This window comes from Acinonyx jubatus, chromosome C1 (genome assembly GCF_027475565.1).
Source record: "Acinonyx jubatus isolate Ajub_Pintada_27869175 chromosome C1, VMU_Ajub_asm_v1.0, whole genome shotgun sequence".
Classification (NCBI taxonomy): domain Eukaryota; kingdom Metazoa; phylum Chordata; class Mammalia; order Carnivora; family Felidae; genus Acinonyx; species Acinonyx jubatus.
This window is the reverse complement of record NC_069381.1, coordinates 102537547-102559200: the sequence shown is the minus strand read 5'-3', so window position 1 is coordinate 102559200 and position 21654 is coordinate 102537547. Positions and strand designations below refer to the sequence as shown.

Below are 21654 nucleotides of genomic sequence, written 5' to 3'. Positions count from 1 at the left end.
GTAGATCAAGGAAAGGATGCTCAGGCCGGGGCCAATGGTTCCTTTGCTTTTCTTAGAGAAAGGAGTAGCCTGCCAGGGACACCCAGAGGCTTCTCTTCAGTCCTACGTCTTCAAGCTCTCTTGCGGGACAGCTGCAAACTCCCTGCAGCCTCATACACCTCACTGCCCTGAACTCTTGGGAACAGAATCTGAGATCCTGGAAGCCCAGATGAGCCTTGTATATCTTTGGAAATTAGAAGAAATATTGGTTGAGGCCAGGAGCAGCAAACCAGGGGGCCTCTGGTGGAATCAGCCTGCAGCCATTTAGAAACCTATACAGTTTCATCCTAAAAATTTGAATTGGTGGTAAACAATTAATAACCAGATTTTACCAAAATCTGTTCTGGCTTCTCTTAAAAAGCATTATAAATGGATAAAGAAGATATGGTATATATAGACAATGGAGTATTACTCGGCAATTAAAAAGAATGAAATCTTGGGGCACCTGGGTGGCTCAATTGGTTGGGCGTCTGACTTCAGCTCAGGTCATGATCTCACTGCTCGTGAGTTCGAGCGCCGTGTTGGGCTCTGTGCTGACAGCTCGGAACCTGGAGCCTGCTTTGGATTCTGCCTCCATCTCTCTGCCCCTCCCCTGCTCACGCGCTCTCTCTCAAATATACAAAATAAAACATAAAAAAAAAGAATGAAATTTTTCCATTTGCAACAACGTGGATGGAACTGGAAGGTATGCTAAACGAAATTAGTCAGAGAAAGACAAATATCATATGACTTCACTCATATAAGGACTTTAAGAGACAAAACAGATGAACATAAGGGAAGGGAAGCAAAAATAATGTAAGAGCAGGGAGGGGGACAAAGCATAAGAGACTCTTAAATATGGAGAACAAACAGAGGGTTCCTGGAGGGGTTTTGGGAGGGGGGATGGGCTGAATGGGTAGGGGGCATTAAGGAATCTACTCCTGAAATCACTGTGGCACTATATGCTAAGTAACTTGGATGTAAATTAAAAAAATAAATTAAAAAAAAAAAGCAATTATATTTGGTAACAACCAGTCCACATTCCTTCATGGTATCAACCTGTTAGAACTGAAGGGACCAGGCAGGCTCTCGTTTGCAGTTAGCATCACGCTCTATCGTATTACACTCACCTGCTTCACTCCTTTGTCCCTGTCTGACTCCGGACTGGTGTTGGGGCTTAAAGTTGTTACCTCTACGCAGAGCTTCTCAAATATTTCCTCTGAGGGACCGCTAAAATTAGGGAGAATGAACCCTTTTCCCCAGGGCTTCTGGAACTCTCTAAAGGAGCCTGTTGGAAGCCAAAAATGTTGGCCAAAAAAAGTACCTATTTTATGTTGAAAAAGTACAAATTTTGATTTATACTGCCCCATGTATTTGTGTAGTTTTAGCATAACAATAATTTTACCTTCCTCTACCAAATCTTAAAAGTAATATGGACCCTCTGGAAGACATACCGTGTGTATTCTGCAATTCCAATATTCCTCGCTACATCACCCAGAAGTAACCCAAGTTGGTCATCACAATGCTAAAGACATGAGGCAAAGACAGACATGGAGAGAAGTCAACAAGAGGAAAAGAATATCAAAGACAATGAGTCTGAGTGATAAGCTCTTTCTGGCCCCAAGTCACACCTCCTGACCTGGCCCAGTCCAGCTCCTGGGAAGTTTGTAGACATCCCTGATATCTCTGGACAGGTGTTAGAGTGGTGGCTCAGGGTGAAGAGCAAGTCTCAAAACAGGAGCCAGGCCAAGTAAGGGAGAGGTGAGGGGCCAGGAGCAGCCAACTATGGTCAGACAGGAAAGACTGCAGGAAAGACTGTCTAGGGGTCAGGATTGACGCTTGGGGCCAGGAAGCGGAGGGCTAAGAAAAGGGCTGGTCAGCATTTGCCCTTTCTTCCACTGAGCCCATCTTTGTTTCACTTCCTCTTACCACTCATGCCTCAGAAAAATGAAGTAAAAGAGTTACCTTGACCTCTTTAGATGAAGGAATCTCCTTTCCAGAATAGCTGCATCTGCTGCCATAGCTGAGCAGAAGGAGGATGAGTACCAGGGCGTCTTTCAAACCCGTCCAAATGGGATTCCATCTGTTCTCTCCCCATGATGGGAAATACCCCAGATCTGTGTCCCTGACTTAGGTGAGTTTGTTCCCCCCATCATTTTTTTAAAACCTTTTTTAATTTTTTAAACGTTTATTTATTTTTTTATTTTTTTAATGTTTATTTATTTTTGAGACAGAGAGAGACAGAGCATGAGCAGGGAAGGGGCAGAGAGAGAGGGAGACACAGAATATGAAGCAGGCTCCAGGCTCTGAGCTGGCAGCACAGAGCCTGACGCGGGGCTCGAACTCACGGACTGTGAGATCATGACCTGAGCCAAAGTCGGACGCTTAACCGACTGAGCCACCCAGGTGCCCCTAAACGTTTATTTTTGAGAAAGAGAGTGTAAACAGGGGAGGGGCAGAGAGAGAGAGAGGCACCCACAGAATCTGAAGCAGAATCTGAAGCAGGCTCCAGGCTCTGAGCTGTCAGCACAGAGCCTGAGGCGGGGCTCAAACTCACAAAGTGCGAGATCATGACCTGAGTTGAAGTTGGATGCTCAACCAACTGAGCCACCCAGGCGCCCCTGTCCCCCCCATCCATTTTAGCAAGGCAAAGACAGGTCTAACTAATCTCCCTCCTATTCTAGTACTGTCGATGCTGCCCTGAATATAACAAAGAATGGCAAAGACAGAATTTGGATATTTTTCTATTGACCATTATACACCAGGGGAAATGGAGTCACAGGTTGGGGAAGATTCAGAGAGAGGTAGGGTCCCAGTTTGGGGAAGCCTAGCTTAGAGCTGGGGATCCAGGGAGGAGGAGGTGTTTGAGAATGGAGAATAGTACCAGACTCAGAGGTCTTGGAGGCATAGTATCTCCCCGTGTTGGTCAGGCCTGGGTCTGAGGAATCCTGGGACCTTCAAAAGGTCTTAAAAGCCTTGGGCCTTACTTGCCCTTTCAGGTCCTGCAGTTAAAACTGGAGCTTTGTCTTTCCATTGAGTCCCATTATGGTGACCGGGGAAACATCCCTTCTCGTTAGGATACAAAATACCAAATTAAGTTCTGTTGGGGGTAAAGCAAAGATCTTTCTAAATTTTTTTTTTCAACGTTTATTTATTTTTGGGACAGAGAGAGACAGAGCATGAACGGGGGAGGGGCAGAGAGAGAGGGAGACACAGAATTGGAAACAGGCTCCAGGCTCTGAGCCATCAGCCCAGAGCCCGACGTGGGGCTCAAACTCACGGACCGCGAGATCGTGACCTGGCTGAAGTCGGACGCCCAACCGACTGCGCCACCAGGCACCCCAAAGCAAAGATCTTTCTGAGGTGATACTAGGAAACTAGAACTTCTTATTTTTTGGCTTTCTGGTCCCAAGTGACCTTGAGGAAATAGGCTCTGTAGGAGAAAGTTCAATGGAGAGGGGGTCACCACTGGTCTGGCCAGATTAGCTAACTGAGCTATTCCTGTCTAGTTCATTCCTCCTCTCTTTCCTCCAGCCAGACATAATGATATGATGGGAGATGAAGACCTGCTCAACCAGCCCTTCCTCTGTCAGAAACTTCTCGGTTGAACAGCTTCATTTGAGTCCTGGCTTGCAGATTGTGACCTTGAACTCTGCTGTAGGGGTTGTCACCTCCCTCGATAGTTGATAGAATTGCTGATGCTTCTACCGCTGGGGCTGAGGCAGTTTCTTGGAAAGGACTGGCTCGATGCCTGAGGTATCTTTAGCTTGCCCAGGCTGAAAATAGGTGGGGGAATTCTGAGGATGGAATGAGTTCAGCAACAGCTGGACACGCCCTGACCTTTGTTCTCAAAACCATTTGGACTCGTGCAGGTGGGTCAACACCAGCTTGAAGGATTCCTGGCGGCTCTCTAATCCGAATTCTGTCTCACGCATGAGGAAACTGAGGTTTGCAGGCTTGTCATGACTTTCCCAAGGGCACAAGGCTGTGGAGTGGTGAAATTCCATAAACTGTAACTCCATAAACACATAACCATAACCAGTGCTTTGCTCAGTTGAGTCGGCAGCCTATCCCCTGGACTTAGTTCTCAGCCAGCCTACGCCTGCAGGCCACCCTTCCCTCCTTTCAAAGTCCAAACGGCAATAAAAATGAATTGAGGGAAGTCATTGTCTTTTCCTCGCCAAACCATGGGTGCCCTGTCCCCCTGACATCTGATCTTCCAATTCCCTTGGGTCTCCACCCCCATCTTCTAAACTACACATTGCATCCAGGTTTCCCATCCAGCCCTCCCTCAAACCACCTGAGTCCCTGTGAAGTTTGGAGACTCAACTCTTAAGCTTCCGGCCTAAGGTGGGAGGGGACCAGAAGCTAGGGATGGAACGTAGGGTAGGGGAGGATAGGATTCTTGCTGGAGAACCCACTCTGCCTGGGGCCAGCACAGGCCTGGCTGTGTGGGGGGAGCCATGTGTTCAACATAAGCAGGCCCTGGCAGGCAGGTAGCACAGCGCTGAGCAAGCACTGTGTGGGCCCTCTCTAAATGTTTGCAATCGGAGCCTCAATCTCTAGCTTCTCAGGTGGTCCTGCAGAGAAAGAGCAGTCCTGACTGGTGACTAGACCTCAGGCTTCAGCCTCAGCCTGCCCGTATGGAAAGTAGGGGAGAGGTCAATGGAAACAGTCAAATTCTGCCTGGAACGGCTCTGGAATCTGGGGAAGCTGCTAGATCCCGTGTCTCTGGCTTTGTTCATTTGTTCAGCAAGGTCACCTGCCAGGAGTGGCAGGATGCCAGCTAGGAAAGAATCCAAGAATGGTCTGATCTTTCTGACTTTGTTTGTGAGGCAGTACAACTGAGCCCAAGTGGTCACTCCAACCTTTGTCCTCCTTTCTCCCGGGAAATGGGAAAAAAATGTATTGTACATAGAGGTGGGGGCAGGAGTGCGCTCCAATCCTCCTCTACTGTCTTTTGTCTAGACTCTTTCAGGGTCCTAAGCTGGCATTAGGTGGGATTTGAGGGCATGGCTGTGCCCCGAACATAGACACAGATATAGCTGATCAGGTAGGATTGGTATATGTGGTGGGGCGGCTGCAGGGGCGGGAGAGTAAAGGAGATTTTTCAGTGTCTTTTATGTTTGTTTCTTGCTGATTTCTCCCCACCAACAATCACAGGCTAAAGTGTGACTATGGGAAACCCCAGTGACAGGTCCCCTGGCCCCTCCCCCACACATTCCACTCACCCAGCACCTTGGAGAGCTAGAAAAAGAAACACAACAATCACCACAAATTGCTCAATAACTGTGGAATGTTCTCTTTCAATTCCTGTTTCCTTTTCTGTTCTCTTGGCTGCCTCTACCTTAACACCTATTACGGCACCCCAGCCTGACTTTCAAGGTGCTTTCCCTCAATAGATTCACAGTTTCTGCTTAGTTTTTACAATGGGGGTAAGAAATGCCTTACATGAGATTGCCAGTCTCTATCACTTGATGCTGTATGGAATTCAGTCGGCCTGACTGGATATGGTTGGACAATTTCTTGAAGGCTTTCCCACATCCCCTCCTTATGACTTTCAAATGTTTAGTAGGGTCGCTATGACAGCATCCCAGCTATCTGTGCCTGCCTCCTTATTCAGTTCCTATTCTGGACACGCAGCTCGCCCGTGACTGTTGCATGGACCAACTGTCTGGAACCAATCAGCTCACTGAGGGCTTCCTAAGAAGCCAATCAGAGCCTAGGGAAGTGACCTCACCCCAGGGAGAGCCGAGTGGGTGAGGAAGCATCTCTCAGAGCTGAGCTGTGAGTGTCCCTAAGTCACTCCCCTCCACCCCACCCTCCCTACTTCCTGTAAAGCAATACCGCCTACCCCCTCCACCCCAAGAAGGGAGTGAGAAAGACTAACTACCTTCCACAAAGGAAGAACCAAAAGAGATACTGCAACTCAGCCACAAACAGCTTCAGGAAGTGGAGAATGGTGGCTCCGTCTGCACAGACACATCTTTCAAAGTGGGATCCCTCGGGTCTGGAAGAAGGTGTGCGCTGGGGAGGAATCGGCACCTCCTCCCCACTCCCTCCCCGCACCTGGCTTTCTCGACTCTCTCTCACAAAAATAGCTGTAATCTTTCCTTGTAAACAAGGACGAGATCAAGGTCAAGTGTGGGAAAGAGAGGGCCTGTGTCCCTGTTGAACACACGTGACAAGAGACGATCATGTCCTGTGGCCTGAGGACCAGAGGCTCAGAAGCCGGCTGGTCTTACAGGGCGTGGGCTGTTCTTCTCTACTACTCACTCCGCACAGCCTCATAGATGAGTTCCTGAATGTTCCTTGGCAGGGCTAGATTGGGAGTATGTGTCCCGCCACGGGAGTGGGACGGAAGGGGTAGAGGACAGGAAGGCTGCAATGCCAGTGTGTCACACTGGACTCTGACAGGCAAGGGAAAAATGCCCCAACTAGGCCATTCCCTTCTTTTCGCCAGGCTTCTCCCATCAGGCCTCACCCTGGACAGACAGACAGACAGACAGACAGCTAAAAACATTTTATTTAAAAATATAAGACTGGCCTTACTCCTCCTAACTGCATACACCCCCAATTATCTTCCACTGCAAAAAAGTGCGGGGAGTGGCACGTGTACAGCTGTCTCAGCTCTAAAAGCCCAGTTCTTCTTTGACCCTTCCTTCTTTCGTACAATTAAGACATTGGTCCTTTGCCCTTTCCCCCCAAGCTATCAGAGGTGACACAAGGGTAGAAAGAGGGGAAGGGTGGAAAAGAGAACTATCTGTCATCATTCTCCATTCCTACCTCCAGGGCCAGTTTATCTGGACTCTAAGCAAATGATTTGCTTGTCCACAAAACCAAGTAATAGCGACAGTTACTTCTGTATCTTCAATCAAGAATGATGTGAAGGTCTGAGATATTGTTCAGGGTCCTTCTTCAGTATATAGCCTCATCCATATTGTCATCACTGTCACCCCCAAAGTCCTCTCCATTGTCAAAATATGACATGATGTAATCAGTTTCCTGAAACAGAACAAAAAGAAATCAAAGTAGGCACGTTTTCAGCATTCTCCTTCCTCCCAGTGTATCAGCAGCCGTCCCCCTCCTCCCACCCTTAAACCATTCCAGGCCTGGGAAGTCCCTTGGGGCTGCCACTTGCTCTTGAGAAGAGCCTGGGGGCACATGAAGTGGAGGGCGCTCTCCCCTGGGGGGACATCTCCTTTGGCTCTCCAACCCTCTGGAGGAGAACAACCCTGGTGGATGGAATTGAGACTCCCAGAGCTTATGAGAAAGAGAGGGGAACTGAGGGTGGAAGGAGAGCCCTCTCACCTCTTCATGTTCTTCTTCGTCGTACTCCTCTTCTTCTTCCTCTTCCTTCTCTTCTTCTTCTTCTTTCTCTTCATCTTCCTCTGAAGTCACTTCCTCCTCCTTCTTCTCCAGGGTCTGATGTAAAGATGAACAGAAGGAGAAACTCGGACTCAGCTCAGAGAAGGGAAAGAATGAGGCACAGATGGGCCAAAGGACAGGGAATGGGGCTGGGACCCAGGTGGTCTCTATGCACATTTCCTCCTCACCTCCAGTTTCTGTATTGTTTCTTCCTTATCTTCTGTGTTCTTGGGGGGCCTCTTGGGGATTAGGATGGTGGTCCCTGGTCAGGGAATCAAAAGGTGAATCATCTGAGAGCAAACTTCCTTGTTAGCAGTCCACCCCACCCTCTTGCAGAGACCATGTCACTCTGCTGCCCTCATGTGGCCACATGGCACCCAGCTACCATACTGGGTGGAATGGGCAGGAACTGGGAAGGCAGGCAAGATCACCAACAGCCTTGGCCCTCCAGCTAATGAAGGAAATCTCTCTTCTGCCTCCTTTCCCCAGATATACTCACGTTCCTTTTGTAGCTTCCGCACTCGGATCTTTAACTCACGGGGTAAACGTCGCCAATCTGGGAACAGTGGGAACATAAAAGTCAGTAAGACCCTGCCTGGGGTCTCCTGTGAATAACCAGTTTTAAAGGAGAAGTAAGAGTCAGGATAATGGTGAGGAAGGAAGGGATTGGGTCAAAGTTACTTGGAACAAAACTGTGGCTTGGGTGCCTCCAGGGAAACGGGGGCTATTTGATAGGTTTTCAGGTAGAGTCTGAGAGTGTTTGGGAGGACACCTAGGGCTCCAGTGCGTAAATACTGTATAGAGGGGAGGAGGGGACACAGAAAGGTGGATGGGCTGGTGGCTTGTGGCATCTCAAGGATTTTAAGAAAGGGCAGGCAACGAAAGGGCCCATCACCTACCAGGGTTCCAATCGATGGCATTGTCAATCGGCCCTGACATCTGATATTTGTCTGAGTAACGCTCCACATCTGAGGGGTCAGAGGCCAAGGGTCAAAGTTTTATCCTTTCAGAGCCCTAGAACAGGGTTGTTTCTGAGGACCCAGCCCTCTCAATACTCAGGCACTGTCTGTTCCCCAAGCTCAGAGCCCAGGGGATCATCTTTAACAAGGACCTTCAACACTCATTGATGTTGTCCCTTTGCCACCCCAAATTACAATGTTTTGTTATCTCCCTTAACCCAAAGGCATGGCTATATTGAGAGGTAGTGTGATATGGTGGAAGTACACTAGAGAGCAAGAGACTAGGGCTTCAGCCTTCCCTTTACTCCTGGTTAATGGGGCTACCAGGCAGGCCTTTCATGCCTCTGAGCTTCAGCTCCTAAGGCTTTAATCAGAAAGCACTGTTTGTCAATATACTCCAACACTGCACTTCCACACCTGTTGGTAAATATCCAGTATCCCAAGCCTCCCAGTGACTCCCCTTCTCCAGTCCCTCCTGGTCTCCCTGACCTCTTTGTAATCCTGTTAAGCTTAGGAGGGCTTCTCAGAGACCTGTGTGTGAGACTCAGAACAAACCACGGATAATGCATTTCAAATGCAGGGGTAATTGTTGTGATCTCCCCAGTTAGACAGCGAGCTTCCTGTGCTGCTTCTGGCCTCTCTGGCCCGCAGAGTGCTGTGTACAGGGCACTGCTCATGAAAGGTACTCAGAACACGATGCTAGCATTCCAACTGACCTCTCTTGGGGACAGCTGGCCGGATGAAGTAGGGGAGCTGCCTCATGGCCCCTCGTAGCTCCTGCTTTAGTGCCAGAACATATTCCCCTTCCTCTCCTGAGGGCAGAGGCACTGGACGGAACTCCAAGGGCTAAGGAAGCAGGGGCAGTGGTCAGTTCAGGGAAAAAACACTAGAGAACAAATCTAGAAGGGTCTCTCCCCCCCCCCCCCACCCAGTTCAATCCAATGCTCCCACTGAACAGAGGGCCAAGAAAAATGTGGGGAACAATACAGTATTTTGAAAGCTGGGGAGCTGAGAGTATGAGAAACTACCTTGCCTGGGAAACATCCCATGTGAGTTGGAAGCATAGAGACAGAAAGGGGCAAGATGAGTTTTATGATGGCCCACAAGGAATCCTGGATTATATATAGTCAGCCAGGGGCACACGGGAGTCTCAGGAAGGGGGGCAGATACTCACAGGGAAGAGTGGAGAAGGCTGCAGGGTGGGTGGGGGAAGAGCATCCCCCTTCCCAATGCCCACAGCCTCCATGTTGAAGGTCAGCTGGCCCCGGCCACGACCCCGGCCCCCACCCCGACTGGCCATGGTGGAGGGGGCCTGGGTATTCAGAGATCCAGTGAGAAAAACCTGATAAAGACAAAAACAAAGAGAAAAGTATGGTAGAATGATAGGAAGCCAGGGAGGTGCAAGACACTCAGTCTTTTCCCCTGGGGCCCCCAAAAACCAGTGTAATTCAACAAATGTTGATAGGAAAGGCATTGTACCAGGCAGCGTATTTCTGGAAATACAGACGTGGATGAGACATAGTCCCAACAGGACAGATAACTGCAAAGTAGTGTAACTCCAGCACAAAAGGGAAAGTGATTAGACCTCTGGATAAAACTTCCCTCCATCCCTAAGATAATTTGATATTTGTCACCGTCTGCATATCGCCATCTAATCTTTGAATTCTTTCTCTCCCTGGCTTTCCACACCCAACCAGGCCCCAATTCAATCCAATGCAGTGAATTTCAGCAAAACATGTATTAAGCATCTACTATGGGAGATAAGGATAAGTGGTGGGAGGTGGTGGTGGGGAGAACCATTACAATCAATTTATTTTTTTGTAATACCACTTAGGAGCACTTAGAATCTTAGAGTTGGAAGGACCAGTAGAGGCATCTAGTCCAAAAGCCCTCCCAACCTAGTACTCCACTTTGTAAGTTGTTAATCATTTCACTTCCAGTGGCATTTTCTTTTTTTTTTTATTTTTTTAATGTTTATTTATTTTTGAGAGCAAGACACAGAGTGCAAGTGGGGGAGGGACAGAGAGAGAGGGAGACACAGAATCTGAAGCAGGCTCCAGGTTCTGAGCCTGATGCAGGGCTCAAACTCACAAACCGGGAGATCATGACACCTGAACCGAAGTCGGATGCTTAACTGACTGAGCCACCCAGGCACCCACAGTGGCATTTTCTTAAAGAGAGGGTGTCTGTTCTCCCCCAAGGCAGCCCACCCCACAGTGATAAACTCTGATGAATTGAAAGTTCCTTCTGTTACTAGAAGTAGCAGAACTCTGCCTGTTGTCATCAATCTTAAGGGACCAGTCAGAGGCAGGTAGGATGGGGGGTAAAGTTACCAAATGAAAATGAAACTTGTAAGAAATGATATCCCAGTGACAAAGAGCACACCTAGCACCCAGATCTTGGTTTCTAAGACCATTTTCCAACAAAAAAAGACCCAGGGCTTCTTGGAGAAATGGCTGATTCTAAGGGCTGGGGCAGGAAATACCCAAGGCGAGCCTGAAGCATCTTCTAGTGCCAGAAAGTAAAGAAGCACTCAAAACAACAACATACAGACATTGTCAGGCTATGTCAAAGGGGCATAAGAGTCTACTGGAAGAGATCCCAATGGCCAAAGAAGAATTTGAGCAATAAAGTAGTATTAAGTTATAACCCCAAAGTATAAAATAAATATCATGAGTCCACACTGATAGAAACAAATGATTAAATAAGTTAATACGTGGGGGAGAAAAGACAAACCTCTTGTTTAGAATTCCAAATAAATTATGTAGATTCCACCCTAAAGAGGGGGAGTAGAACTTCCCACTCCTTAAGGGTGGACTATATATAGGGAATTTTGTCCAATTCAGCTTTGGAAAGATGGGGAGCGGTATAACTCTACAGTGGAGAAAGTGGACAAACACTACTTCAGTCAGGTGACCAAGTTCTACATCAACAATATTAAATTACACTGCTAGTATGTGCCCTTAATATGATGGGATAAGGGAGAAATCTAGGGGGACTGGGATAATGAGGGGAGGCTTGATGAATCACAAGATTTCAAGTTAGGAAGAGCCCTCAGAAATCATGTATTCATTCATTCAACAAATTTTTATTGAGCATTTACTATATGCCAGACACAATGCTGGACAATGGGGATCATAGTGAATCTTCTACTCTAGACATGTATCCTTCCTCGGATAAACCATATTTAGTAAATTGTTATCTAGTTTCTATTTAAACATCTTTAGTAAGAGGAATCCCTGGCTCACTTTGCAAGTCTTCAATTAATAATATTTGTTCTTAAATTAATATCCAAAAAACACTCTAAACAAGAAATATATAGTTCAACAAAATGCACTCAACAAAAGATTAGCTGGTGAAAAAAAGATTTAGAAATGTGTATAAAGAAATCTATTTTGTCAAACACACACATACATACTTTCTTCATGTATGATGGAAAAAAAGTTGTTTTTGAAGGCTATACACTGAAAATTAATATTGGTTAATTTGAGGTGATGGGTGTTTGCTTTTTGAGGGGTTATGTGTATTTTAACGTTTGTTTTCTATACTGAAAGGTATTTCTTTTGTAATAAGAGAAAAATAATCATTAAAAATTTTTAAAATATACCAACAGAGTAGTAGGTGAGATTAACAATATGTAGCAGGAAGGAGAGGGTGAAAAAATGTGTGTCTGAGGAATTTGGAAAGTTTTAGGTCCAACAAAAAATGTGAGGAAAAAATAAGAAGTTAGCTAATAGGTTAAATTGTGATCTGATTGAAAGGACTTATTAGGAGAGAAAGGATTGCTAATGGACACTAGAGAAGAAGTAAGAATTTGTAAGCATGTTTTCAGGCCCTTTCAGGGGAAAGGACACTAACTAGCTGGTTTAGGTATAATTCCACTTGACAGACCCAGTTCTGGCAGTGGGGTCGGGAGCTGTTTTGATTGCAAAGCAGTAAGGAGTCAAGAAAAAGCTGTGAGCTTTGAGGTTAGACACATTGAATTCCATTTCCACATATAACCAAGTGGCCTCCAAGGATGTGGGTAAAAAAAAAAAAAAAGAGAGAGAGGAAAAAAAGAAAAAACTTTATTTAATTGAGGCAATAAACTGGTGGTTGGTTGGGAAACTGAACCATCCATCGCAACCCCCTCAGGTCAGGAATCTACCATGAGTTTCTATTCTTTAAGATTGTGATTGAATCTAAATTCTTGAGGATATTTAGGGTCTTCCATAATCTGGTCCCAAATTGCTTTTTCTTATCGTCAACCCTCCCTAGAGTTCACCTGTGCACTCTCCTTCCCCCAAACAACAACATCTCATATACATGACACTCATTCCCATTTATGCCTAACTGTATTGTGGTAGAAGTTACTAAGAAGCAGATTTCAACAAAATACAGAAAAACCATGACATCAAATTTAAGAAAGGCAGTACGTGTAGTGGTTAAGAACATGGATTTGAATTCTAGTTCTGCCATTTCCTAGTTATACAACCTACAGCAATTTATTTAATATCTCTAAACCTGTTTCCTCATCTGTAAAATGGGAATAATAATAATAATAATAATAATACCATCTTAATTCATTCAAAAAATATCTACTGAGTGCTTGTTATATGCCAAGCACTGTTCCAAGTGCTAGGGACATAGCAGTGAGCAAAACAAACAAAAACTGCTATACCAATGGAGTTTAAATTGGTGGAGTTGTCAGTATACAAATATTTCAAGCCATGAGACTGGGTGGGATCCCTAAAGGAGTGGATGTGAACAGAGAAAAGAAGAGATCCAGAGATTGAGGCCTAGGGCACTCTAATATTTAGGGTTTCCCATATTTCTGATAAATAAAACAAGGAGTTAATACTCTTATTATATAAGAACTCATGGACATGCAAATGAAAAAAATCATACCAATAGAATAAATGTGCAAAGGACATGAATAGGCAATTGATAAAATAATGATCGACAAAACCATTCTTCACCTACCAAATTGACAAACACTTAAAGAATAATCAGGTTGCCACAGTTTTTTTGAGATGGGACACTCTCATACCTCATTGGAAGGATTGTCTTTATACACAGTATTTCAGGGGAGCAACAGCCTTTTAAATGTTCATATCCTTAATCCAGTAATCCTACTTTAAAAAATGTACCCTTAAAGATGTCATCACATATATAGTCAGACATGTAAACATGTCTGGTCATCAAAGAGCTATCCATGGTAGCAAAACTTCTGAAATAACCTAAATGGCTCAACAAAAAAATGAATGGTTAAAAAAAAATCAAATATCCATTTTAGGCTATCATGTAGAAAGAAAAATGACTTCAAATAATACTTAAAGGCAAAAAAAAATGTTCACTATGTACAGTGGAGGGAAATGGGATAAAAATTATATTTGTGGTATAGCCTGATTTATGTAACACATACATGTATACGTGCAGAAAAGAAATTGATAATAATAATAATAATAATATAATAATAACGGTTATCCCTAGATCATGGTCATGAAATAATAGACATTTTTATCTAGACCTTTATGTGTTTCCAATTTTTTTAGAATAAATGTATATTACTTTTTAAATCAGAAACCAAAGGGAAGGTACCTGGGTGGCTCAGTCAGTTAAGGGACTGACTTTGGCTCAGGTCATGATCTCACAGTCTGTGAGTTTGAGCCCCATGTCAGGCTCTGTGCTGACAGGTCAGAGCCTGGAGCCTGCTTCAGATTCTGTGTCTCCTGCTCTCTGTCCCTCCCTGCTCGTACTCTGTCTTTCTCTCTGTCTCTCTCAAAAATAAATAAACATTAAAAAAAAAGAAAGAAAAAAACCAAAGGGGATGGTTTTTCTTTATTTTTAAGAATGCTACCACCAGGACGTGCTCCTTCTTTTACAATGGAGGTGAGGAAGGCATTTCGTTGAGCTACATATTTGTTTAGAATATTTGTTGGATATTAACTGAAGAACAAATATCCAAAAATGGGATGACCTGCAAAGTGAGCTAGGGAGTCTTCTTACGAGTGATGTTTAAGTAGAAGATGGGTAACAATTTACTCAATATGGTTTATCAGAGGAAGGACGCATGTCTAAAGTAGAGGATTCACTATGATCCCCATTGTCTAGCATTGTGTCTGGCATACAGTAGATGCTCAATAAATATTTTTTGAATGAATGAATGAATGGATAGATGGATGAATACATGATTTCTGAGGGCTCTTCCAAACTTGAGACCTGGTGATTCATCAAGCCTCCCTTCACCATCCCGGTCCTCCTAGCTTTCTCATTTCTCTGGACTGTGGGAGCAATTGAATTACAAACCACTAATTTAAGAGATCTTAATTAGATACTGTATTGTATTTTATTTCATCTTTTATTAATTGTTCCCTAATTATGCTAGGAGTTTAAAGTCGGCCTTCGCAATCAATTCCATTCAAGTAACCTTTATTGGGCACTTTGTATTGAGTACAAGAACCTGCCTACAAAACCTTATATTCTCAGAAGAACAGAGAAATATTAGAGACCACACACTAAGTGCTCTAATAGAGGTACGCATAAAACGTTACCTTCAGACTGGGGAACAATTAATTACGAAGGAAAAAAAAAAAAGGAAGAAGAGGTGGTCCAAGAAAGCTACAGGTAGGAGACAATATTTCAGCTGATTCTTAATAGATAACAGGAGTTTGTCAGACTCTTAGACAAGGGAATAATGATAAAATATTCGGGGGAAGCTGATGCCGTAACAAAAAGTCAGAGATACAAGAGTGAATTTTCTCACTTTGTGCTTTAATCTGTCTCCCCTATGCACGAAAGAAAACTGCAGTTCTCTGTATAATCGGTACAGCAATGGGAGCCCTGAAGAGAAAGGGAAAGAAGAGTAGGAAACCAGAGGGGGCTGATCCAACAGGCTGCCGGAATGCGTTGTCTATCTATCTCGCAGCGTGGCCCTGGCGAACTAGTTCGGGAGGTGTGGGACAGAACCAGGTCAGCGCTACCGGGACGGAGCCTTACCTGCTGCCCCTCCCCCACGCGGAGCCCACGTCGCAGCCAACTTGAAATTTGCAGGTCTTCCTCTAGCTTCTGGCGCCCTAGCTCCGCCTCCCAGGGCTTCCCATTGGTCAATTCTCCCGGCCAATCTAGGAGAAGACCAGGAGGGAGATCCGCCCACTTGAAGCCGAGGAGAAGGAAGGAGGGGGACAATCAGCCAGAACCCAGGCTTGGGAAGCCCGCCGTGGCGCGGAGAGAGGGTTGCAGAATCAACCAGGGCTTGATTATTTCCGACCTCATCTCAGATGGCGGAGCTCCTGGCTAGCGAGAGTTCACGCTTAGAACTCGCCGAGGGACACTGTTGAGAAAGCTCCCACAGAGAAATGAAAGGGTTGTTCCTTAGGGATCGCTCTTTTTGTGACTGGGGCTTCACAGCTCGGCCTCCCCTCCATCACTCCTGCCTTCCCTCCAGTCCTACACGGCTTCCCTCCAGCACCACCACTGAATACTTACTTTCTATTATTTTTTCCCCCTGTGGTTTGCTGCCATGTCTGTGAGAAGATGAGCGGAAAGTTTGGGGAAGGAAGGATTAGGAATTAGAGAACCAGAGTTGGGGAGGCAGGGAAGGAGCCCAGTGTTTCCTACATTTTCTATTGCCTTCCAGCTCCTCCTAGCCCTTGCTGAAGGGGGGCATGGTTGGTGGGAGGGAGGCGGAGAGGAGCCCTATTTTCATTCACACACACACACACACACACACACACACACAGGGAAGGAATTCAGAGTGGACATAAAATCTAGGAGTTAGTCAAGAAGACTATCCCAGATGTCAGAGAAAATGGGCCTGGGAGTGAAGCCTCTTGACTTGGGAGGCTGTAGATCCAGTGGGAAGTGCCCCGTCTTTGGAATAGGACAGAAACAGAGCTGTGAGGTTTTGAAGAACTTGCTTAACTTAGGTATCAGTTTCTTCACCTATAACAAGGAGATAAAAAGGAGATTCCTACCTTATAGCATTGTTGTGAAGATTGGAAATAATATATATGAAGTACCTGGCACATAGTTGGCATCCCGTAAATGGTGGCTAATAAAAATGGGTAGCTTCCCAGCAATATTTCTCTTCCTCCTTCTCCAGGAACATTATTTTTAGTATCTTGTGTCTGGTGGCCGCCAGTATGAATGATCTCAGGTGAGTTTTCCAAATCCTTGGGATTTTTTTCCCCGCATCTTCCACTTCCCTGATGCCTTCCAGCTGGACACAAACTCATTCCTAAAATATGCAGATGGAAGCTATGGTAACCATGGAGACAGGGCAGGTGGCAAGGAGAGGCAGAGACAGACAGCAGAGAGAGACGGGTTACAATTGTGACAGATAGGCAGAGAGAAGACATCAGGAGCCATTGGACAGAGACCTTCAGGCAAGATGGGAAAAAAATGACAGTCTAAGAAAGATTGATTGTAAAGAGATGCAGTGAGAAAGGATGTGTTACAAGGGTCGCTCTTATCTCTTCCCCTTTTCTCTTTCCCTCTCCCCTTCCAAGAATGTGGGGAGGAAGGCATCTGGGAATGCCCCCTGGTGTACCTAAAAATGACCCCGTATATTCATCCACTCTCCTCACACTTATCTGAGGTCTGTACCAGGGAACTGAGGTTCAAGTTTATCTGTGCTGTGTGTTCCGTTTAGGAGGAGGTGGAGTGAGGATGTACCGCTGTCTGGCTCCAGCTCCCCCTCACATGTAAACTACAAGGAGGCAACCAGATCTCTTGCTTCTCTCTGTGCAGTATGGACTCCGGCTGTGGATTCCAATCGCCTCTCTCCACCTCTCTGCACAATGTGCCATGTGCTGTGGGTAGCAGGTCAGATCTGGCGTACAGGAGCGCATAAACACATCAAACGCGGAAAATGGGGCTCTGCTCAAGGAAGAATTGGGATGGTCCCAGTCTGGATCGCGGAGGAGTCTCCTGAGGAACATTTAGGTTTGTTGGGGCTGAGGGGAGGTCGGCTCAGCAAGAGAAGTCAGGATTGGAGCCTCTAGGTTTTGAGGATTTTTGTGTGCATGGGTGGGGGAACGGTTTGGTGCCCGACGCCCCCACCCGCAGAGACCAGGCTATAAATAGCAAGGCAGAGCTCCGCCCCCCCCCCCCCCCCCCAGCTTCTCTCCTCCCGAGCCGGCGCCGTGCCCGGGGCGCACCGGGAGGAGGGACCAGGATCCGGTGCCGGGGCGCAGATACTGACACCAAGGGAATCCAGGTGCCCCTCCCCACGCCATGTGGGCCCCCGGGAACCCGGTTCCGCCACCCCGGCTGCCCCAGGGCCCTGGCCTCAGTCCTGGCCTCTTGGAGATTCTGCGGACATTCAGGTATCTATTTGGGCGCACAGCCTGGGAGGGAAAGAGCAAGGAGTGATGGGGAACATAGCAGGGGCAAAAGAAACCCCCAATTCTCCCCCCACCCGTTTTAGGTCCCAAATGCAAGCTGCTTCCCTCCCCCCACTCAATTTTTGGGGCTGTGGCAACCTAAAAGAGGTTAGGAATGGGAATTATGTGTGTGAATGTATGGGTGCATGTGTGTGGGTGGGCGGCGTTCAGCATCCTAGGAAGGGGTATTCCAAGTGCGGATAAGAAAAGGGGGATGCTGGAAAGGTCTGATAAGCCGTGGGGTGAGGGTGGGGGTGCGGTATCCCTGCGCGTGCACGTACGCATTTGCACGCGCGCTCGTCCTTCACTGCGGGTGCACCCTTCCCACCTCCTCAGGCATGCGCTGGGGGGAGGGGGCGGCTCAAAGGCATGAGTTAGAGGAAGGACTGTGTGCCGTGCCGTAGAGATCTCCCCACGCCGTATCTTTCCACCGGTGCCTCAGTTTCCCTGCCTGAATCCGTCAATAAGATCTCTCTTTCTCGCAGGGATTGGCTTCGCCACTGAGCCCTCAGGCTTCCGCCAGCCACCACCCCCACGCCCCTAGACACCCTCGGCGGGCTCCCGTCCCGGCTTCATTGGTGCTTTCGCCCCAGCCGCAGCTATGCTGCACACCGAGGGCCACGCTCTTCTTCGGGCCGTGGGTCAGGGTAAGCTACGCTTGGCCCGTTTGCTTCTGGAGGGAGGCGCCTACGTGAATGAGGGTGATGCCCAGGGTGAGACTGCGCTAATGGCGGCCTGTCGGGCCCGTTACGACGACCCCCAGAACAAGGCACGCATGGTACGCTACCTCCTGGAGCAAGGCGCTGACCCCAACATCGCAGACCGCCTGGGGCGCACCGCGCTCATGCACGCTTGCGCCGGGGGTGGGGGCGCCGCCGTGGCTTCGCTGCTCCTTGCCCACGGTGCAGACCCCTCAGTGCGAGATCACGCGGGCGCCTCGGCGCTGGTCCACGCCCTGGACCGCGGGGACCGTGAGACCCTTGCCACGCTGCTGGACGCCTGTAAGGCCAAGGGCACGGAGGTCATCATCATCACCACCGACACCTCTCCCTCGGGAACCAAGAAGACACGGCAGTATCTCAATTCCCCACCGTCCCCGGGGGTGGAGGACCCGGCTCCCGCTCCTCCTAGCCCGGGCGTCTGCACTTCGCCTTCGGAAATCCAACTGCAGGCTGCAGGAGGAGGAGGAGGAGGAGGAGGTGGAGGAGGAGGAGGAGGTGGAGGAGGAGGAGGAGGTGGAGGAGGAGGAGGAGGAGGAGGAGGACGGGGGTTGCTGTCCCCTCGCGCTCAGGAAGAAGAGGAGAAGCGGGACGTATTCGAATTCCCTCTTCCTAAACCCCCCGATGACCCCTCCCCTTCTGAGCCGCTCCCCAAACCACCCCGTCACCCTCCAAAACCACTCAAAAGGCTCAACTCCGAGCCCTGGGGCCTAGTGGCCCCTCCTCAACCTGTCCCACCCGCGGAAGGGAGGCCGGGGATCGAGCGCCTGACCGCCGAATTCAACGGCCTGACCCTGACCGGTCGACCCCGTCTTTCCAGACGTCACAGCACTGAAGGCCCGGAGGACCCGCCTCCGTGGGCGGAGAAAGTGACGGGTGGGGGTCCTCTCTCTCGCCGAAACACTGCGCCAGAAGCTCAGGAGTCCGGTCCCCCTGCGGGGCTGAGGCAGAAACTGAGCCGCATGGAGCCGGTGGAGCTCGATACTCCCGGGAATATTTGCCCCGACTCGCCGGAGTGCAGCCGCTTGTCCCTGGAGCGCCGCCGATACAGCGCCTCCCCGCTGACCCTCCCTCCAGCCGGCTCGGCGCCCTCGCCGCGCCAGTCCCAGGAGAGTCTGCCTGGGGCCGTCTCTCCCCTGAGCGGACGGAGGCGGAGTCCCGGGCTGCTGGAGCGGAGGGGCTCGGGGACGTTGCTCCTGGACCACATCGCGCAAACGCGGCCTGGTTTCCTGCCTCCGCTCAACGTCAGCCCCCACCCTCCCATCCCCGACATTCGCCCCCAACCCGGAGGTCGGGCGCCTTCGCTGCCCGCCCCTCCCCAGGCGGGGGCGCCAGGCTCTCCTAGGACCAAGCGCAAGTTGGTGAGGCGCCACTCGATGCAGACTGAGCAGATCCGCCTGCTAGGGGGCTTCCAGAGTCTAGGCGGGCCAGGGGAGCCAGGGCGCTGAGACGAGTGAGAGGAGTCAAGGAGGGTGGGGATCAGGACCTTGATGGGACAGGTGGGAGAACCAGCTCACACACACACCACGGACATGGGGGTCTCTTGCATGTGCTCACGGGCACGGTGCACGCACACATGGGTAAGAAAGTGTCCACAAGCACAGTACTCTTATTCACAGAGAAGGGTAAGTACTCTATTTACTGGGCATATAGACACATGCATTCATGTGCTGGTCACTTCACATGCATATGGGAATTACTTGTGTACCCATCCATAGGAATGGCACACACAGGGCCACTTGTGCTAGGGCCCCAAGTGGGTCCCAAACTCACCTGCATTTGTTCAGAAGCAGTAGGGAAACCCTACTTATGGGTAGTATCCAATCTGTTTGCCCTCCTGCAGAAGCAGTCCCCTGCTTTCCATGTATGCCCTGCAACACAGCTCGTTCATGACTTTGCACACTCTGCCCTCTTCCTGAATATCCCACTCCCTTGTGTAGGTCTTGCTTCTCTCTCCAGGCCTGGCTCCTTTCACACCCTGCTTCCAGCCCTAACCACTTTTCAGGATATCTTCTTCACTTTCCTTAGGGGTTTCCTGCAGCAATCCCCAGCCTCAGTTCTGCTGCTGCCCTTCTTGCTCTCAGCTTTACTTCTCAACTTCCTGCCTTTTATTCCCATCTAGCTCCCCTAACCAATCAACAGGTTGTCTCATTTTCCCAGGGAGTGGGTCATGGGCTCTACGATGCAATCTGTCCGTCTGAGCTTATGAACACCCCCACAGGTAGAAGTGGGGAGTAGCCCTAAATCACTCCTCTCTCCACTTGACATATCAAATAAATGTGTTCAGAAGTCTCTGTTTTGTCACTTCTGCCTGAGGGTGTGGGATGTGGGGAATGAGGAACAGGGATGGAGGGTGATGCTAAGCATATCTATAATGATCTAGGGGATACTTAGAGGTTACAGCCACCTTCTTTGCAGGAGACCAACAGATCAACTGTGGTTGCAGAAGAAATAGTGTCCCATGTCCTGAAGGTTTTAAGGCGTTTGGCAGACTTTCACTTGCCCAGTCTCCCCTATGTCCATCTTCAAATTCTTTAATTTAAGATTTCTCCAAAAGTATATCCTACAAAAAGTACTTCCCTCCACCATCAACACATGTATCCCAGTAGATTAACTGCCCCTCTTTCAAGATTCTTATTTTGTGACTATTCCCAGTTATTCCTTGGGGGTCTAATTTTCATCTCACCGGTGCGTTTCATCCATTTTTTTTTTTCTACTTCTGACTTTCATTTCCCCATCCTGAGCCACTGCAGGGGAGTGGATGGAGAGAAGTATAGCTTCACCTAGGTAAAAATGGCATGATGGTCTACTGACAAAGGATGTGTAGTGTGTGTGTGTGTGTGTGTGTGTGTGTGTGTGTGTGTGTGTGTAAGAGTAATCAGAGGAACCCAGCCTGACAGGTCATGAACAAGGATAATTGTCTTAATCTGTCCCCTTAGACTTCTCGGTTTTCTGATTTCTGCATATCTTCCAGTTCTTCCTCGCTCTAATGGGAGGTTAAGGGAGCGGCCCATTCCACTCTTCCTTACTGTTTCTCCCAACTTAGAATAGGTGAAGTCAGAAAATTACCTAACGATGTGTGGTATAACTAAAAGATCAAAGTATTGGGAATCAGAAGACCGATGTTTGAATCCCTCTTTGCCATCTCCTAGCTTTAATTTTGGGCAATGTATCTAGCCTCTCTGAGTGTCCGTTGCCTTATCTGTAAAATAATAAACTCTAGTT

General features: G+C 48.1%; 2 protein-coding genes across 5 annotated transcripts; one reads left to right on the top strand and one right to left on the bottom strand.

Moving 5' to 3' along the window:
* Positions 1-6526: 6526 nt before the first annotated feature.
* On the bottom strand, positions 6527-15454 carry POLR3GL (RNA polymerase III subunit GL). 2 transcript variants are annotated; one of them, XM_027051486.2, is made up of 8 exons: positions 15324-15454; positions 9520-9687; positions 9062-9191; positions 8286-8354; positions 7886-7942; positions 7575-7648; positions 7330-7443; positions 6527-7023 (listed from the first exon to the last, which is right to left on the bottom strand). In XM_027051486.2, the coding sequence occupies exons 2-8, from the start codon at positions 9643-9645 to the stop codon at positions 6937-6939; spliced, it is 657 nt and encodes a 218-aa protein (XP_026907287.1). In that variant the 5' UTR covers positions 9646-9687; positions 15324-15454; the 3' UTR covers positions 6527-6936. The 2 variants fall into 2 exon arrangements, with proteins under 2 accessions (XP_026907287.1, XP_026907288.1); XM_027051487.2 differs by lacking the exon at positions 8286-8354.
* A 1631-nt stretch (positions 15455-17085) lies between these two features.
* On the top strand, positions 17086-20721 carry ANKRD34A (ankyrin repeat domain 34A). Of its 3 annotated transcripts, XM_053214702.1 has the most exons (4): positions 17436-17653; positions 17755-17818; positions 18196-18909; positions 18958-20721. In XM_053214702.1, exons 3-4 carry the CDS (start codon positions 18312-18314, stop codon positions 19875-19877), a joined length of 1518 nt encoding a protein of 505 aa, XP_053070677.1. In that variant the 5' UTR covers positions 17436-17653; positions 17755-17818; positions 18196-18311; the 3' UTR covers positions 19878-20721. The 3 variants fall into 3 exon arrangements, with proteins under 3 accessions (XP_053070678.1, XP_053070677.1, XP_053070676.1); XM_053214703.1 differs by lacking the exons at positions 17436-17653; positions 17755-17818 and adding an exon at positions 17086-17270; XM_053214701.1 differs by lacking the exon at positions 17755-17818.
* Positions 20722-21654: the final 933 nt, after the last annotated feature.

What these genes read in the sequence shown, in the direction of transcription:
- POLR3GL (XM_027051486.2), bottom strand. Translation starts at nt 9,645, where the DNA reads ATGGCCAGTCGGGGTGGGGGCCGGGGTCGTGGCCGGGGCCAGCTGACC. An exon ending in GCCAGCTGTCCCCAAGAGAG is followed by an intron (nt 8,355 to 9,061) that starts GTCAGTTGGAAT and finishes CTGACCCCTCAG; the next exon opens with ATGTGGAGCGTTACTCAGAC. An exon ending in AAACAATACAGAAACTGGAG is followed by an intron (nt 7,444 to 7,574) that starts GTGAGGAGGAAA and finishes TCTTTACATCAG; the next exon opens with ACCCTGGAGAAGAAGGAGGA.
- ANKRD34A (XM_053214703.1), top strand. Translation starts at nt 18,312, where the DNA reads ATGCTGCACACCGAGGGCCACGCTCTTCTTCGGGCCGTGGGTCAGGGT. An exon ending in AGGAGGAGGAGGAGGAGGAG is followed by an intron (nt 18,910 to 18,957) that starts GTGGAGGAGGAG and finishes GTGGAGGAGGAG; the next exon opens with GAGGAGGAGGAGGAGGACGG.